At 36.0% G+C, this 19,934-nt stretch overlaps 1 protein-coding gene across 1 annotated transcript in view; it reads left to right on the top strand.

Annotated features, from left to right (window-relative positions):
- adamtsl5 (ADAMTS like 5) overlaps window positions 1-18,731 on the top strand; it is a 37,478-nt gene extending 18,747 nt beyond the window's left edge. Inside the window, exons 8-14 of the mRNA XM_056462061.1 lie at window positions 4,286-4,409; window positions 9,202-9,285; window positions 12,892-13,055; window positions 13,961-14,162; window positions 14,930-15,037; window positions 17,928-17,999; window positions 18,080-18,731. Of these exons, the coding sequence (XP_056318036.1) occupies window positions 4,286-4,409; window positions 9,202-9,285; window positions 12,892-13,055; window positions 13,961-14,162; window positions 14,930-15,037; window positions 17,928-17,999; window positions 18,080-18,402 (1,077 nt within the window). The 3' untranslated portion in view covers window positions 18,403-18,731. The remainder of the gene's footprint in view (window positions 1-4,285; window positions 4,410-9,201; window positions 9,286-12,891; window positions 13,056-13,960; window positions 14,163-14,929; window positions 15,038-17,927; window positions 18,000-18,079) is intronic.
- The last annotated feature ends 1,203 nt before the right edge of the window (window positions 18,732-19,934 follow it).

Genomic DNA, 19,934 nt, shown 5'->3' with positions numbered 1-19,934 from the left:
TTTGCTCTAGACTGTGTGTGCACATACAGATGACTGAATGGACTAGTCCTGACGTCATGCTGGGGAATTTGGTTTCCATCATATGAGGACTGGAAAGGAGAAGCACATGCATAGTGGGGCCCAGTCATTAGTACCATGTGGCAAATTGAACCCATATGTGTGAAGCACACCTTGTATGTGTGTGTATGTGCAGCTCAAGCTCATTGGAACATCGGTTTTAAAAATTTAGCAAACAATATGTAGCACCAGGTACATTTTGTTGCATGTTTGAGATAACAAATCCACTAGAGGACACTGTCTACATTTTTTACATTTTGAAATACATTACATAGGGTTCATTTTGTTGTATGTGTCAGATTCTTTTTGTACATACCTATGAGAAGACAGGGCTTGTCATACAGATAACCTAGATCAGCAGTTCTCAATCCTGGTCCTCGTGACCTCCTGCTCTGCATGTTTTGTATGTTTTTCTTAATGCTTCAGAGGTTTGTTAGATTTGGCCATAAGTGCCCTGCAACATGACATCACACACAACTCTCTGCTATTTTATAACATTATCATTGCTTATGTCATGTCAGTCAAAATTAACTAAACTTGTGAATGCTGAATAGTCATTCCATATAAAACTAATAGTCCTCATTTCATTACTTAAGTCTTTACATACAAAAAAAATTGAACTAGTTGTCAAAATCTGCCAAGCAAATTTAATAAAAATCTTTTTTTTTTTTAATTCCTGAAAATGTCTTCTAAATTGAACAATTTCATGAATGATTTACAGACCTGTGGATGTTGTAGGTTCAGTTCCAATATGTACTGGAATATTGTTTACAATTCTGCACAGCTCTACCCAAAGGAAGTTTATGTTTGTTGTAAATAAGAGTGTGTTTATTCTTTTGCACAATGCTGTGAATAAATTAGAATTGCAAAGAGCAAATGCAGTAAAAATGTGAAACATACATATTCAGTGTCTTGTACTCAGACACCTCACTAAATGCAGTGATGTCTGAGTTTACTGTAGTTTTCAAATGGCTGTGCAAATAGTATATAGTGCTGTCTTGAGCATTTTCAGAAAGTGTAACCAAAACCTGACTTTTTTGCATTAGAAAACATTTACAGAGTAAACTGTCATAATGAAAACATGACAAAGCCATTTGACTATCATGTTCATAAACAATGGTGTCAGACTTTTTATCTTGATAACACTGACACTTTCAATGACATGAATACTTGCTTTTGAGGAATTAGCTATCCATTTTGAGCAAGTGACATGGATGGATGGATGGATGGATGGATGGATGGATGGATGGATGGATAGATAGATAGATAGATAGATAGATAGATAGATAGATAGATAGATAGATAGATAGATAGATAGATAGATAGATAGATAGATAGATAGATAGATAGATAGATTTGTTTTGTGGTATTTATTTGGAGTTGTGCAAAGAACTGCATGAAATCCTTTATTTATCGAGTATATGTCTGTATTAATATCATAAGTGTGAAAAGATTCAAAAGTTTTTTGCCATCAAATTTCCTCAAAACCTTCATTTTAGCTAGAAACTGCAGTGAAATGTATGTCGAAGTACGTTTTCATGTTTTTTTTTACAAAAATGTAGTGTGAATCACATATTTCCAAAAAGCCTGTGTTGTGTATGTGAGATCGCCCCTCGGTGAGGCCCCCTAAATCATGGGAATGTGCCATTGAGGATCACTGTTCACAAACTGCAGAGATTATCCTTAAGGAGGGACAGAGAAAGCCAGAGACACACGGGTGGTCAGGTATGAGGAGAAGGGCTGCACCTGTGTCAAATGGAGTGTGTTAGAGGTCTAAAAAAGAAAGAAGGGGTTAATTATATCCTGAAGACGTGCTGAAGACTCCTGCATGCCTCTTTTCATTCTCTAGTCCTGTTCTCTGCGGCTTAAGCCAAACTTCTGCCTGAATGCTCTTGAGCCCTGGCCGGGCCTTATGATCCTGCTCTTGTTTGTGTGTGTGGTGACTCAGAGAGACAAATCTGTCCTTCTGCTGTCCATCTGTTTTCACCTGCCTGTGTTGGCACTGTTTTGACCTTTAAAAAACATATTCACACACAGATCTTTCAGGACATTGAAGCTTTACTTTAGATTCATTCTGTAGTGGAGGTTGAAAGAAGTCTGTTGTCACTACTGAGGGTCTTTGATGTCTGTTTTTGTCATTTAATGCAAAACTGAAAACACATTAGGGGTTTATCCTTTCTTCAATTCAATAGATTTTGAGATATACACTACCTGACAAAAGTCTTGTCTGTAATCCCAGTTGTAAGAGCAACAAATAATAACTTGACTTCTACTTGATCATTTGGAAAAGTGGCAGAAGGTAGATTTTTTCTGATGAGTCATCTGCATCTCAATCATCACAAATAATGCAGACCTACCTATTGGAACCCACATGGACCCAAGATTCTGACAGATATCAGTCAAGTTTGGTGAAGGAAAAATCATGGTTTGGGGTTACATTCAGTATGAGGGCATGTGAGAGATCTGCAGAGTGGATGGCAACATCAACAGCCTGAGGAATCAAGACATATGTGCTGCCCATTACATTATAAACCACAGGAGAGGGCAAATTCTTCAGCAGGATAGCGCTCCTTCTCATACTTCAGCCTCCACATCAAAGTTCCTGAAAACAAAGAAGGTCAAGGTGCTCCAGGATTGGGCAGCCCAGTCACCAGATATGATTATTATTGAGCATGTCGGGTAAGATGACGGAGGAGGCATTGAAGATGAATCCAAAGAATCTTGATGAACTCTGGGAGTCCTGCAAGAACGCTTTCTTTGCCATTCCAGGCGACTTTATTAATAAGTGATTTGAGTCATTGCAGAGATGTATGGATGCAGTCCTCCGAGCTCATGGGAGTCATACACAATATTCATTCTTTTTCCACTGCACCATGACTTTATATTCTATACTGGACATTATTTATTTTGTCTCAGCAAAGTCAGAGCTTACTGTCCTAATTAAGTAATTAAAAATCAATTCATGATCATATTTTATTTTGGTAAAATAAGCGTAATCTAAAGGCCTTTGCCTTTCATATAAGCCACTTATATACAAATGATCAACTAGAAGTCAAGGTAATTTTTGTTCTTCCTAAAACTTTGATTGGCGTCAAGACTTTTGTCAGGTAGTGTATGTTGTTTTAAAAAGTTTTATATTTCGTTATATAAAACAAATAGTATTCTACCCTTTTCTAGCTTTTCTTGTTTAAAGGTTTGGGCTTGGTGTAGGATTTGTTTTGATGTTTTTGACAGAAATCTGTTATGATCATTTATTTGATCAAAATAAGTAACAGTAAATTTTATATTATTCTGAAAACGTCACCTGTTTTCTGTTTAAATATGTCTTAAAATATATTATTTCCCATTGATTTCAGTGCTGATTACTCCAATCTACAGTCTCATAATTTAATTTAATTTGCTGATTTGATGCTCAAGAATAATTTTCAAGGTTAAAAACGGTTGAAGACGGTTGAGTGCTTTTTTATAATATATATGATAATACTTAATATCATGTGATTTTTAAATCTTCTTGATAAACAGAAAGTTCAATCTTTTTATAAGCATTTATATTAAATATCTTTAATACATATTTTTATAAATATTAAATCCTTTGTATGTATATTATGTACAATCAAAAAATGCATTTGCTGTTTGTTCAAATGACTTGAAACAACGACATTTTTTAAGCTTTTTTTGGGACAGCTTAATTGTTTTATGTTCAATATACTTAAATTTGTAAAAACTAAAAAGCTAACTTAATTTCTTCAAGTTGCCCCAACACAAATCAATTGTGTGGAACCCAGCATTTTTTTTACTGTGTATTATGTTTTAAGCTTCATTTAAACACATTTAAACTTCAAAACAAATAAAAAAAACTATTAAGTACAGTTTATATAAGATAGTGTTCAATACATCACACTATATTCAACTACACTGAAAGTATCTGTAGTTATGATTAAATAAATAAACCTCAAAAATCTGAAAAGTGGCAGAGAAACTTTTTTATAGATGAACGGTTAACAACAAACACATTGCTATTAAAGTGACAAAATAATTGCATCTATTTTAAGGATCTGCAATCTTGGCTGCTTCGGTTCTTAACAGTGTCTAAATTTGTTTCTTGGATCGTTTCCAAGCTTCTGCTGGCCAGGCAGTGCTGCAGAATCAGCCTGTGCTGTTAATACTGTTGAATGTGCCGGAGCTTGATATTTTGCCTTCTAATTGCAGTTTGTGTGTGTGTGTGCAGAAGCCAGGATGTGACTTGATCTTTGGATCGCAGCAGCAGGAGGACGCCTGCATGGTGTGTGGAGGCCACAACTCAACCTGCCTTCATCACAGAAGTGTTTATCAAAGCAACGGCCAGAATAACGGTCAGCTATCAATCTATTTAATACATTCCTATCAAATGACAATTCAAATACAGTCACATTACACATATAGAAATCTGAGGACAGGATATGGAAATTACATATATGATATTATGACATACAAGTTTATATATATTCAAACATGAATTTCACATATATAAAACATGTCATCATCTATATATCTAAATAAATATATTATAATATTTTGAACAATATGTTGCATATACTGTAGGGGCAGCATGGTGGCTCAGTGGTTAGCACTGTTACCTCACAGCTAGAAGGTCACTGGTTCAAGTCCCAGCTGGGCCGGTTGGCATTTCTGTGCAGAGTTTGCATGTTCTCCCCGTGTTCACGTGGGTTACCTCCGGGTGCTCCGGTTTACCCCACAGTCCAAACACGTGCTGGATAGGTGAATTGGATGAACTAAATTGACTGTAGTGTATGGAAAGGAAGGAAAATGAATGAATGAAGGAATGCCGAAGGAAAATGAATGAATGAAGGAATGTTGTGTATATATAATGTGTGCATATAATTAATACATGTGAAATCCAAGTATGAACTTGTATGTCATTTGCATTAGGGCTGTGCGATTAATCAAAATCGAATCGCAATCAAGCAAATTCGTGACTGCCGTCTGTGTGTAATAGTCTTACTAGCCAACTGAAGGGAGCACAATTGAGTGATGAGTGTCTTGCTAAAAAGTCAACTGAAATTACTGCCAGTGACACTCAATCTAGTAGCAAGCAACAGCAAAGTACAATTTCAGAGTTGTTTCAGCCATGTTAGTTTGCTGAGTGTTCTGTATTTTTATAATTATTATTATATTTGTTTGTATAATAAGCTACACTATCTCCCTAATTTGAGTTGAACTTGTTTACAGAAAGGTAAGGTCCTTTTATTTGTGTTTACTGCTTTTTCCTGAGAAAAATGAGTGTTTCATTTCTGAACATTTACAATTAAATTTGAATAAATGTTAGTAAGTTAGTATCTTTTAGTTTCTTTTTTTAACGAACACTCACAGCATTTTAGCAGTAAGAGCTACGATACAGATTATTGAGCTGACGCTTGACTACAAAATTATATCGCAAATCAAATAGAAATCGCAATATCTGTCAAAAAAAAATCACAATTAGATATTTTCCCCAAATCGCAAAGCCCTAATTTTCAAATATTTCCATATATTCTATATCAAGTACACCCTGACATTTCACAGGGGGAAAAATTCTAAATTCATCCAAAATTTTTATTTCTTCTCACTGTTTACTCACCCTCAACTGGTTCCAAACCTTTATGAGTTTTGTTTTGTTTTGTTTTGTTTTTCAGCCTTTGACTTGCATAGTATGTTTATTTCCTACTATGGATGTCAATGGCTGCCGGTCTCTTGAGTTCAACAGAAGAAAGAAGCTCATAAATTTTTGGGAGAACTTTAATTTTTTATGTTTATTACTGATAACTCCATAAATATTGTTTTACAGTTCAACACAATGACTTTCAAACTGTAAAACATTTATACAGGAAATTATAAACCTACTGTTTCAAAAAGCGAGGATGGTCAATATCTTATACAGTTGAAGTCAAGGTTATTAGCCCCCCTTTTGTATTTTTTTTTTTTCTTTTTTAAATATTTCCCAAATGATGTTTAACAGAGCAAGGAAATTTTCACAGTATGTCTGATAATAATTTTTCTTCTGTAGAAAGTTTTATTTTTTATTTCAGCTAGAAAAAAAGTATTTATTTTTTCAAATTTAAAAAAAATTTTAAGGTCAAAATTGTTAGTGCCTTTAAGCTAGATTTTTTTGCGATAGTCTACAGAACAAACCATCCTTATAGGGCTGGGTGATTCTTTCGATTTTTTTTCGATTAATTCAAATTTAAAAATATCAGAGACATTATAATTGCACCAATGCACTTTGGTCCACTCTCTGTATTACGCTGCCTGACTGCCTGTCTGGTTTTCAACCATAGTAGTAACAGACTGAACACGGAGACTGGACAGCCTAATTTAACCCAATGCATGAAGTTGTGGACGTGCATCGCAGAGCTGGTGCAAATACAACAAATGCAAGCATTTAAGTGTCTTAAGTTGTCTAATTTTCTTTTGTTAATACCTTTCATTTGATGCGCTTTGGTCCACTCCCTCACGCTGCTCCAGCGCTGCCTGACGAGAGGATTTCCATTCAGACTAATGCAACAATTAAAATGAAAAGTCACGTCTGTGTGGATTGTCAAGGCATATTCCCTTATCAAGTCAATAAACTCAAAACATGTATGAAGGACGTAAAAACCTGCCATGTGAAAAACCACGCCGATCTTAGTTTGGTTTGAACATGAGCAGAGGTGAGCAGCAGCTGTAGTAGTGAAAAGTGAAAGAACCCGCCCCCCATTACGTCAGTAGCAGACCTTGTTGAAAACATGGTTGAAACCCAAGCAGTCAGGCAGCGTAATACAGAGAGTGGTGCAAAGCACATCAAATGATCGCAAAGAGCATCTGTAAAGACTAAAACAGTAGACAGACTGGTCTTCCTCTCAAGAAACCTGTAAAGAACAGCTACATGTGACTTATCAACAACATGCTTTATGTTTGCTCGATGGTCTACAAAGTGTTGTTTTTTTTTTTACTGTTGTAAATTTGCTTAACTTTTGAGTTGACTGATGTTATGTTTACATTGGTTAAAATGGTTATTTTCTTACTATATATTCAGAACAGAAGTATTTAATGTTTTATTCAAAGTGCACAATATTTACTTTCATATTTCTTTCAAATCTTCTGCAACGATATTTAACTCGGGCATTTGTTTTACATTTATTTACACCTTGTTAACCAATTTATGTATGGCAAGGCTAATAAAAATGCAATGTTCCCTAACCAGATGGTTTTTCAAGTTACTTATAAAGAGAATGTTACTTCAGTCATGTTATTGTAATGTTTTAAGCTGACTAGTTACACAATAAAAAAATCGAAATCGTGAATCAGTCAAACTTTATGAAAAAACCTAGATTTATTTTTTTTGCCATATCACCCAGCCCTATATCGATATATACAATAACTTGCCTAAATATCCTAACCTGTCTAGTTAACCTAATTAACCTAATTAAGCATTTAAACGTCACTTTAAGCTGTATAGAAGTGTTTTTGAAAATATCTAGTCAAATGTTATTTACTGTCATCATGGCAAAGGTAATTTAACTCAGTTATTAGAAATGAGTTATTAAAACTATTATGTTTAGAAATGTGTTGAAAAAATCTGCTCTCCGTTAAACATAAAAAAAAAATAATATAAAATAATAAAAAAATAATAATAATAATAAACAGGGGGGCTAATAATTCTAACTTCAACTATATTGATAAAAAAATATCTTATTGTCACGATCACCAGCGATCATACTCCCAAGATCGCTGGGTCTCACACACAAACACATATGGATTACATTTCCGCCATTAAAGGGCTGCATATTCAGTCATGCCACACACACACCTGCTCCAAATCTCTACTGATTACACTCGCACCACCTGAGGATCGTCAAAGACTGATTACATACACCATTTAAGCAGCACACACACTCATTCACGTTGCCGAGTCTTGTTTATCTGTAGAGTGACAATTCAACGCGTTTCTTTCTTCTTGTTTCTCCGTGTTTTTGACCTTTGCCTTTTTGTCCCTGTCTGTCGCCTGCCTTCCGACCTCTCGCCTGTTATAGTGACTACGTTTCTGGATTGCCTTTATACATCTGTTTGCACCTGAGTTGACCTTTGCTTGCCTGACTCCGAATAAACCTGCATGTGGATCCAAACTTCAGTTGTCTGTGTTACTCCCCGTGTTACACTTATGCTCAACTAGGCTGCATTCATCTGGTCAGAACTACAGTAAAACCATAATATTGTAAAAATGTCATGGAGTTGACAAAGCTTTCATTTTTAATACTCTATTATTCACTTTCACATGATCCTTTAGAAAACCAATACATCTTTTTCTGTTTTTTTTTTTTTTATGAATAGAATTTTAAGGTTGCTTCAACTATGTGTAGACAATATACACTTACAGTTTACTTACCTTCATAGATACTGCATTATATAAGGTTACTACCTTGGTTAAGGTTTTTGCTCTATTATATACTGATAAGTCCTGCCAAAAGAACAGCATTTGTTTGAAATTCTTTGTAAAATGTTCAATATTTCTATTGTCACTTTTAATACATCTTTAAAATAAAGTTTTCATTTTAACTGAAAATATATCTCTCTGACCAGAGATCTTAAGTGGTAATTTAGAGACAGCGATCTACCTCTCTCTCACTTTCTCTCTACCTCCCTCTTTCTCTCTCATCTTTATCTTATCCTCTCCCTCAAACACACATATCTTCACACTTATAACACTGACACCTCTGGCTTTGAACTTCTCCACATGAAACGGAGCCTCCTTCACACCAGCCAACTGAAAATACAGACCGTTTACATCGGGGACAACACACTCATAATACTGGCATTGTTAAGTCATTTGAAAGCTGTTCTGTTTCCCACTCTCTTCCATGTGGATTTCTGAGAGTAGTTTAACAGATTTGAGCCTGTGAGTAAAGAGCTCTGTAAAAAGGGTCAAAAGTCAGAAAAAAGCAGCCTGGGTCATAATTCTGCAGTTCACTACCAGGTTGATGCTGCAGCTGGAGGACGTGCTGGAAAATATATATAGTGTTGTGCCGCGCGGGATTGTGCACCTGTTGGAAATAACTGTGTGTATTTGTGTGTTTTTTCCTCCCTGAGTAGGCTGAGATGCATTACTCTATGGTCTGTGTTTCCCTGCAGGACTGTTTGGATACAGTGAGGTCACCATGATCCCGGCCGGAGCCACACACATCAGAGTAACTGATAACAGCAGAAACTATCTAGGTTAGAACACAGCCTCATGTGCGATCTGTTCTCTGTCAAAGCTTGTTTCTGTGACTGAATAGATGAAGAATTAAAAAGGTAGTTGACACTTTTTTGTCTTGCAATTGTGAGTGTGTATTTTACCATTCTGACTTGGTATATAATCGAAAAAAACAGAGAGAATTGCGAGAAATTCCCACATTTTTGAGGGAAATGTCATTGCGGATTGTGCAATAAATCAACATTTGCACCAAATTGTTGAATTTTAAGTCTTTAAGGAACTTAACTTTAAGGAAGCCTAAAACTCAGAATTGCAATTAATTGAAAAAAAAAAGAAAAATTTGGAAGCTATATATGCTCTATTTGAATGATCTAGGCGCAAAGTCTAAAGCGCATGGCGCAAAAGCATTAAGGGCATGTCCGAATCCATTTTCGCTATTTTAAGGATGGAAGAATACACTTTGCGGCCCGTTACATGGTCTGACAGGGTTGTGCTTATTCTTCTAATGAGTTATGGGTGTGTTTTGACCATAACATGCATTAAACCAATCAGAGTCTCATCTCCCATTCTCTTTAAGAGTCCTTTAGTTATCCTCGTTTACTTTCATAGAGAAAGGAAACGGTGGAAACTCACTCCACTGCCCACATATTTAATTTCATTTGTTAAAGGGCCACAAAACCCCCTGTTTTAGCACCTCAAGTTTTTAAAAAATCCTTTTCCTCAGAAAAAAATGAGGAAAGTGGGTGTGTCTAGCTCTGTTTAGGTGGGAGTGTCGGGGGAGGGAAAGAGGGAAGGTTATGGATAAAAATGGGAGTTTCGTTTGGGCACGTGCTGATTTTTACAGAGGCAAAACAAACACACAGACGCAGAGGAGAAAGACAGTGACTGTGTTTATATGGACATTAGTAATCAAATTATTTGCCAAATCATTAATTTGTCGACTTTAACTACAGTTTGGCACTTTCACTTTCATTCAGGAACATTTTATGCTTGCCCCCCTGTGACAAACGAGATATTGCGTACGATATTGCTGGAATATCTCGGTAACTTGATGCACTCGGTAGGTAACGTCATAAAGCCGTGTGTGTATAGACTATCCTGTCACAAAATGCGGCGAAAATCCTACACGACGGAAATAGTTTGATTGCGGTGTTTACACTCAATGAGCAACATTTACAGCGGATCTTTCATATTGTAGTGATATTAACGTACTGTAAACTTCATTTTGACTAAAGTATTTAGTCACTGCTGACGATACGAACTAACTTTGCCATCTGAATAAACAAAAGACCACTGATCGCTTACCAAATCTGTAGAGACTGGACAATTAACACCCACTGGAGCCGTGACAATTTTTAAAGGAGTCGAGCGACAAATTGGGATTTCAGATGCGAAAAGTCGCCCCCCATTGCGAAAAGCTCTTGGGTAAAAAATTATCCTTACAAACGTATTTCTGTGGCTTGTCACGTGTACTGTAATCCACATGTGAGTCCAGCTGCGCTCTCATAGCCGGGAAATGAAAACAAAACCTTTGTTGCAGCACATTTAAAAACGCAACACTGATGACCCATGTCTCCAAACAATTCTTCTTCTTCCACTTGTTTTGGTAACACAACATGGCGTCTCTCTGCTGTCTGAACACTGTAACAGGTAAAAACAGTCTTCGAAGCTATCATGCATATTAATGAAGTTGCACTTCATTCACAATAGAACGCGCTGATTGGTTTGAACCAAGTCTTTCTCATGAATTAATTCTGCACGCTCAGAGACGTCACGATGCACTTGCAGGTACAGACATACAGTCTTCACGCTGGAATACACGCTAAGATCTCATCGCCGTGACGCAACTTCAAAAATTTGTTTCAAACCGAAAGAACGAATTTGCTCAAAATAGCGCATAAACAACCAATTTTCACTTCTTTGTGAAATAAATGTGTCTTAATAGTGTTTTTAGCAGCATGGGACACATATATGGCTGTCAACATCTCAAAAAATGTGTTTTGGTGTTTCGTGACCCTTTAAGGGCAAAGATTTGTTTCAAAACTATTTCTAAATTCAGTTCTAATTTTCAGCAAACAAATAAATGAACAATAATAATGAAGTGTGGTCAAAAAACTGAATTATATCCTCACACATGTCCTATCATATATATGCTCCATATGGTGATGCATATGTCTTCAAAATCCAACAGGTGAACAAATCTAAACTTGTTTTTATTAAAACACATATAAATAAATACGTTACCATTAACATTTTAATCCTTTATTTTTTTGTAAAGATATTTGTGTATTGCTGTACATCCTGTGTCTATTAAGCAATGTGTAAGCATTTGTATCTGCATAGGCACATAACTAACGCGCTCTGCGCTGGACTTTAGAACAGCTTTTAGTTGGTCAATGGCGTGGTCTGTTTCCGTTCCTCAAAATTTCAACGTGCCAACAATGCGCCTTAACACACCTCCTTTTTTAGACAGGCACACCTATGAGTCCACAAAGTGGCACAAATGGATTTGCTATTTAAACAACATGGCGCAAAGCATGAAATTTAGGGTTGAGCTGCTTTGAAAATAGCAACAAATTGGGCCATACACGTCTTGCTCCCTATTGTACCGGGTGTATGATAGGGCACTCAAAGTCAGAATTGAAAAAAAAGGAAAAAAAAAACTTTTTGAAGAGAAAAAGTAAGAACTGCTGGAAGAAAAACAAGTCTGAATTGTGAGAAATAAAGTCAGAATTACTAGGAAGCCCAAAACTCAAAATTGTAATTAACTAGGTCACAGTTATGCTAAAAATGACAGAATTTGAAGCTATAAATGTACATTGGCAGAAAGTTGTCAGAATTGCACGTAAGCTTATAAATTTGCACTCGCAAGAAATATAGTCACACTTCTAATGAAAAAAAAAGTCTAAATTGCAAGATGTATAAAAAGACATGAAGAAAAAATAAGTGGGAAAAAAGTTTTATTAAAAATTGAACAATTCAAATTTGAAAACAAAATGTCAAAGTTTGAAGAAACCCTATAAAGTCACAACTGTAAAATAGTCATTTTGACTGAAAAACTTACATTTAATTCAATTCATCTTTATTTCTATAGCTCTTTTACCATGTAGATTGTGTCAAAGCAGCTTAACATAGTTCTAGTAAAGTCCAGTTTAGTTCAGTTCAGTGTGGTTTAATTTTCACTGCTGAAAGTTCAAACACTGAGGAGCAAATTCATTGATGCGCAGCTCCACAAGTCACAAACCAAGCAAGCCAGTCGCGAGAGAAAAAAAACTTCACCAACTGGCGAAGTGAAAGTAAAAATAACCTTGAGAGAAACCAGGCTCAGTTGGGCATGATCATTTTTCTTCTAGCTATGAAAAACATCATAAAAAAAGATGATAATTACCAAAAATGGCTATAATTGTGAGATAAAGTCACAATTGAGAGGAGAATTAAAAAACAGTTTAGTCTCATTTCTACAGCTGCAACTACCTAGCACAAAAAAAACACTGAAAAACTTTATAATTTTCTTGCAGTAACTTTATTAGGGTGCTTTGTCCAGTTGCTGAAAATTATGCACAATAATGCTGTCTTTTGATGCTACAATGTTTTTGAGAAAATAACTTTTGTGGACATTTTTTAAGCACTACAGAATGGACGCTCTCAGTTTGTAATCAATGGGAACTGGAAGATCAATGTTCCTGGAGAGTACAGTGTGGCTGGGACCAAACTGCAGTACCGCCGCTCCGCCGACACCTGGGAGAGCTTTGAGGTTTCAGGACCGACTCAGGAGGATCTGCACATCTTGGTTTGCTTTATAATTACACAAACACTTTAACCCACAAAAATATATCTGTTAAAAAGAAATAAAAATACTTAAATCTACAGTACTCCCTTAAAGGTTTTGGGCCAACATTAAATGTGCTGTTTTACTGAGGGTATAATGGATTTATGCGACCCTTTCCCACAAAAGCCTATACAAGATGTATATAAGGTGAATAAATTATCTTGTAGTTGATGTATGCTTTGTTAGGATAGGAGTTAGGTTAGTTTTGTTTTAATTGTTTAAGACATGTGAAAGACAATGTTGGAGAACGGCTGTTTGTCCTGGTTTGAGCTGCATTTTGACCAGTGTTGTTACCGGTATTGTCTAAATTGATGCAATTGTGAATGTTGAAAAGTACTGATAACAACCATCCATTGTGCCATTTGTGGACTTCAGGGGTAATAGTTTTTATTTTCAGCATGATAATAATTCCCTTATTGCAATTAAAATCATATTTGGAGAAAGAATACGGCTGATGAAACACAGACAGTCATGAAATGGCCTCCACAGAGTCCAGACCTGAACATTATAGAGGGTGTATGAGAACATCTGGACAGAAAAAGAAGGATAGGACAATCTATACTTAAAGAATACCTCTGGAAAGTGCTGAATGAACCATGATATTACACAGGACATTATTTCAGAAAATGTCAGGACAATTAGAACAAAACAGTGCCAAGGGAAGCGACGTTAAACATAGACTTCTGCTTGAAGAGGAAATGTTGTGCTGTTGTTGTTTTTTTGTACATATTTCCTATATTTTATGTTTTTAATAAAGAGACTGATTATTTATTGTGCTTTAGACAAAGAAAGCTGATAAATTGCTTAGGAACTTTGCACAGTACTGTATATATTTGTTAATGTTAATTTGTATTGCATGATTGTAGGTCTTGTCCACTGATAAGAAATCTGGGATAGAGTATGAGTACTGGCTTCCTCCAGACCGATATGCCCTGTATCATGGGAGAAGTCAGCTTCGTCAGACTCACCACACAACAAATTATTTGCCATTTGAGCCACCGACCACCAGGACCACCACTACCACAACCACTACTACAGCACAGCCAACCACTAGAGCTTCCCTCTGGGGTAAAGTCCTTCATTAATCTTGGTCAAATTACACTAGTTATAATATGGTACTTGGATGTATTTTCTGTGATATGATCTTGGATTGTAGATTTAAACTTAAGTACATGTGATGAAAGGAACACTCTACTTTTTTTTAGAAATAAGCACATTTTACAAGTCCCTATAGTTTTACCATTTTTAAAATAATACAGCCCATCTCTTTTAGCTTAGCTTAGCATAGATCATTGAATTGGATCAGACTATTAGTGCTCAAAGTTCAATTACTTTTTTTGATTATTGTTCTATTCAAAGCTTGACTCCTCTGTAGATATATTTTGTACTAAGACTGACTGAAAAAAGGTATTTTCTATGGCAATATGGCTAGGAGCTATATACTCCCATTCTGGCATAATAATCAAGGAACTTTGCTGCCGTAACATGGCTGCAGCAGGCACAAGGTCTAATGATACATTACTCCAATTATGTAACTAGGTAACAATAGGTAACTAGGTATTGCTCCTTCAACTGCAGAAGTGTCAAGCTTTAAATAGGAAAATTAAAGCTTTTTTTGAGTGAGATGCTAATGGTGATTCCTTGTTTATGCTAAGCTAAGCTAAAAGTGCTTTTGCCAGAGGCGGTGATCAACTTAATGGACTTAAAAATAGTAAAACATTACTGTTTACCACTAGGGAGTTGTTAAATGACTCTATTTTCAAAAAAAGCTTCTTTAAAGCTTAATGTTAGGAGTCTATTGTAAATACAACTGTGATTTACGAGGTCATCCTCAGGTCCCGCTGCTCAATGGCCTTTTCAGCCCCCCTATCAGCAGCAGCCGGTCCCACGTTTGGAAAGAGATGAAAACCGCAGGAATCGACTGCCTGAAATACATCGTAGAGGTCAGCAGGTCTTCACAGCCATTGTTATGTTAAAATATATTAGTTAATTATTAATCATAGTGAAAATTAAGTATAAATTAAAACAGCATGTAGTAAGTCATTGACAGCATATATTCAATATTTTGTATCACACAATGCTCTAAAAAGTCTAAATTGTGATTGATATATATATAGTTTTTTATATATATATATATATATATATGTATACAAGAAAGGTCAATGAAATGATCATTTTAGACTTGCGTAGAACAGCTGACTGGTGTATTAGTTTGCATTTATTTCATGTAAAATCTACTCAGACATCAGATTTATTTCAATCAATTTCAATGATTCCCAAAACTTTGCAATGTGTACTCAATTAAACATTTTTTTTTTTACTTTTTTTTTTGCAGCATACATAATTAAACTTATTCTCATTTTGAATAGATTATAAAAATCTTATTCTGTGATTTTAAAGTGCACTTGTTTTTGCAGTTGTTTTAGAATGTCTTACTGAAGAAATGTCTAGGAATAATAAACGGCAAAAACAGTTAAACTACTTGCTCTACAAACAAGTGTGTTCAGGACTATACATAAAAAGTAGAATAACACAATAATAACATTTTAGTTTGCAACATCAAGCAGCATAACAAAAAGTATATAAAACGTATAAAAATCAATAGAAATGAATGAGACCGGAAATCTTGAGCCAAAAAGATTTTAATGGCTGTGCCCGCTCGTACATGAAGAACAAGGTCAAGAAAGCAGTGCTCCTTCTTTGTCAGTGACTTTGGTCCAGTACATCTGAGTTCAGGGGTTACATTTATAAAATGTTGCACAGAAACCATTCAAAATTTGAAAAAGTTCATTTCGCAAAAGTGCAAACGTGTGTGTGTGATGCAGAGGAAATAAATGTGCTCACAAAAAGCCTGTCTTCTAGATGTGGCAAATGATCTTGAGATTGTGCTCATAATAAAACAAAAATTCAAGTCTCAGTCATCTTAAAAAAGTGAGCTATCCTACTTTTAAAATCACTTGCTATGACAACTCATAAAAGGTTTAGTCTCACAAAATTCTTGAAAAACTAAAAAAAATAAAATTATAGAAAGAAAAAACAGAATGTTTATTATCATAAAAATGATTTATTACGCGATTATGATCACTGGATGAAAAAACCTTGCATGTGATTTGCCATTTCTTTTTATGTCGATTCACTAAGAACAAGGCTGTTGGCGTTGATTTTTTTCCATTGTTTAGTAATTTAAACATTTACCTGATAAATGTGTATGAACATTACGCTCATGTCTTGTCTCTTTTGAAGCACCGTGCACATGAGCGACACATTTTTTTAGATGCCATGTCAAGTTTAAAGAATTTCAAACATGTAAGATTAACACCCAGTGGCTGAACTAGGTATTGCACTCCTAATTAAAAACAACTTTTCACCCGGCCCTTCCTCTGACAATTTCATGCAAACGCAGGTTGCCAGATTGACAATACCAACAGGAGCAAGCTTGACTATCGAGCCTACACTGTAACTACAAACGACAACACGCCATAGAAGGAATACTTTCCATGCTAAAAAAAGTTTTTGTCCTAACCATCACCTAAAATTTCTATTTTAGAATTGGTTTCTATTTCACACAGCTGAAAACCAGTCAGCTCAAACCAGTCTGGCCATTCTCCTCTGACCTCTGGCATTAACAAGGCATTTGCTCCCACATAACTGCCGCTCACTGGATATTTTCTCTTTTTCAGACCATTCTCTGTAAACCCTAGAGATGGTTGTGCGTGAAAATCCCAGTAGATCAGCAGTTTCTGAAATACTCAGACCAGCCCGTCTGGTACCAACAACCATGTCATGTTCAAAGTCACTTAAATCACCTTCCCCATTCTGATGCTCGGTTTGAACTGCAGCAGATCGTCTTCACCATGTCTACATGCCTAAATGCATTGAGTTGCTGTCATGTGAATGGCTAATTAGAAATTTGCAATAACAAGCAGTTGGACAGGTGTACCTAATAAAGTGGCCGGTTTGTGTAGTTTGAACTTTAGAACTGTGACTGTGCAAACCAACAAATATAAGTCACTCAGCATGTACTTTTAATAATGTTAAAGAGTTTTTAATATGTACTAAATAGATTCTAAACCTTACCATTTCGTTGGAATGCAGTGCACTCTTCTGCACCGCTGAATGGCTGTAGTCTATTTAAATGTTTCTGTCGTGTTGAATCTGCTGGATGTGTTTGGAATACTAATTGCTAATTAATTACATTGACACAGCCTTCGAAACTGAAATGAAATACAGCGAGTTTCCCACCAAGGCAACCTGGGGTGCTGAAATATAACTGGTTAAACTGGCAGTGGGTGGCTTATAGAGACCAAAACAACGACAGAATTTTCTTTTTCACTGATCGCACATTTTCAAAGGAGAATAACTGACTTTAGCAATGTTGTATGTTCACTACCCATGTGTCTTAATTATATGCAAATATATTATGGTAATTTTAGAAGAGTCAAAAACTTAGAAACAGCACCTAAAACTTTTAGTGCTACTCATCAGTGTCAGTTCCAAAGCATTGGACCAATCAGAACTCATTGGTGGGGCAAGCATTGCAATCTTCTACAGAAGATACAGCAGTTTAGCATGACAAATGTTTATTTGATCATATGAATGCTGTTCTGCATCTTGCACTTTCAAAGATGCTTTCTATGTGAATGGTTTTGCCCTAAAGTTGTTTAAACGTTGACCTGAGCAATAGGCAGTTCAGAATTTCAGAATTAGTAGTATCAGACAAGGTGAATTGTAAGATGATACACATAACTGTCCATTATTAGCATATATTTATGATTTATTATAGTTGTTTTGCACCTTTTGTTAATGTCATGCATACATTACATGCTTTTATAGGCCACTGTGGGAAATGTCGGCGGGTACGAGGAAAAGGTGAACGCCAAAGACAGTATTGCCAGAAAGATTTTGGTGAGTTCAATGATATATTTGCAACCAAACACAAGTCTATATATATTGGGCTATGACAATACAGTGTTCTCCTCAAACAGTATTCAGAGTAAAAGTGCTGGATAAAGTCTATCTTGGTGAGGAAACCCGCTACGACGTCCAGATCATCCACACATACCGCAACCGCTATCGTGTGGAGCACCGGGAGTTCCTGTGGGCCCCCAATAAATGTGACTGTCCGCTTTTAGAGGAGGGCCACCAGTATGTGCTGATGCTTCGACGGCATATTAATTATGAACGCACTCTCAATCGCATCTTAATAGAGGAGGACAGCTACGCTCAGCCTTATCGAGTGCGTGAAGACAGCCTGTTACGCCCCCTGGAGGAGCTTTGTGGAAACAGAGGGAGCAGGACTCGCTGGTAAACACATGGACTTTCACACTTTCACCACAAACTTTCAAGCACAAGAAAATAAATAAGGCGGCACAGTTAGAAACCTCACTACGATACTGATGATTTTACTGAAGCATTTGGCATTCCACAGCAAGGACACCGGACACTTGATGGGGGCAAGAGGAGGCAAACCAAAGCAAAGAGAGTCACTAAATGAAGCACTTTAGGTGGACAGTCACCTTTAAAAAAAAAAAACTTATACACCAAAGTAAATAATATACACAGAATTTATGATGCCCTTTTTAGCACCACATGTTTGTTAATGGCATAAAATCACTTGACAACATGTATATCTTTATCATGTGTATTATGTTTATATATATATATATATATATATATATATATAAATATATATGTGTGTGTGTGTGTGTGTGTGTATTTATAAGTTAACAGTATTTCTAATGGAAACCTTGGTTTATACAGCCATAGAAAAGATTAAGAGACCACTTAAACATTGTCTGGATTTATTAGCATATTAATATTTGTTTTGTTCCTTAAAGGTCTGATTGCATTTCTTCCAACTTCATTCATTCATTTTCTTTCGGCTTAGTCCCTGTATTCATCAGGGGTCACCACAGTGGAATGAACTGCCAACTTATCCAGCATATGTTTTTTATAAATGTGGATGCCCTTCCAGCTGCAACCCAAAACTGGCCCAGCCAGCAACCTTCTTGTTGTGAGGCGACAGTACTAACCACTGAGCCTTTCTTCCAACTTTAATATTTATATTGTGCTGACTTAAAAGTAATTAAAACACATGGAAATTCATTCATTCAGTTTCCTTTGGCTTAGTCCCTTTATTCATCAGGGGTCGCCACAGCGGCATGAACCGCCAACTTATTCAACATATGTTTTACACAACACAACTCATTCACAAACACACACACACACACACACACACACACACACACACACACACACACACACACACACACACACACACACACACACTATTTAGTCTATTCAATTCACCTAAAGCACATGTGTTTGTACTGTGGGGGAAACTGAAGCAACCGGAGGAAACACACGCCAACACAGATAGAACATGCAAACTCCACACAAAAATGCCAACTGACCCAGCCAGGGCTCGAACCAGCCACCTTTTTGCTGGAAGGCGACAGTGCTAACCACTGAGCCACCATGTCGCCACATAAAATATGGACATCAAATGAAAACCTTTGTTGTTCCAGTTGTCATCTTCTGAAAAATGCTGCAATGACTATATTTTTGATTTGAAATTGGAAAGTTATCAGACCATTATAGAATAAAAGAAATATGAACATATTCCTCAAACCCATACTTAATAAATCAATTTAATCCACATAAAATTAAGTGTTCTCTTAAGTTGATCCATAGCTGTGCATTGCATTATAATTTTAAGTGGTTTAACATAAACATATTTGCTTTTATTAATGTTATAAAGTCCCTAAATGAAATGAACATGAGTGTTTTTGAGTCACATACACCTCTTTTTCACATCCCAGATGATCAGCGTATACATAT

The sequence above is a fragment of the Danio aesculapii genome, chromosome 7, assembly GCF_903798145.1.
Source record: "Danio aesculapii chromosome 7, fDanAes4.1, whole genome shotgun sequence".
NCBI classification, from domain to species: Eukaryota; Metazoa; Chordata; class Actinopteri; order Cypriniformes; family Danionidae; genus Danio; species Danio aesculapii.
Note: the sequence above shows the minus strand (reverse complement) of the source record. Positions and strands in the feature narration are given on the sequence as shown.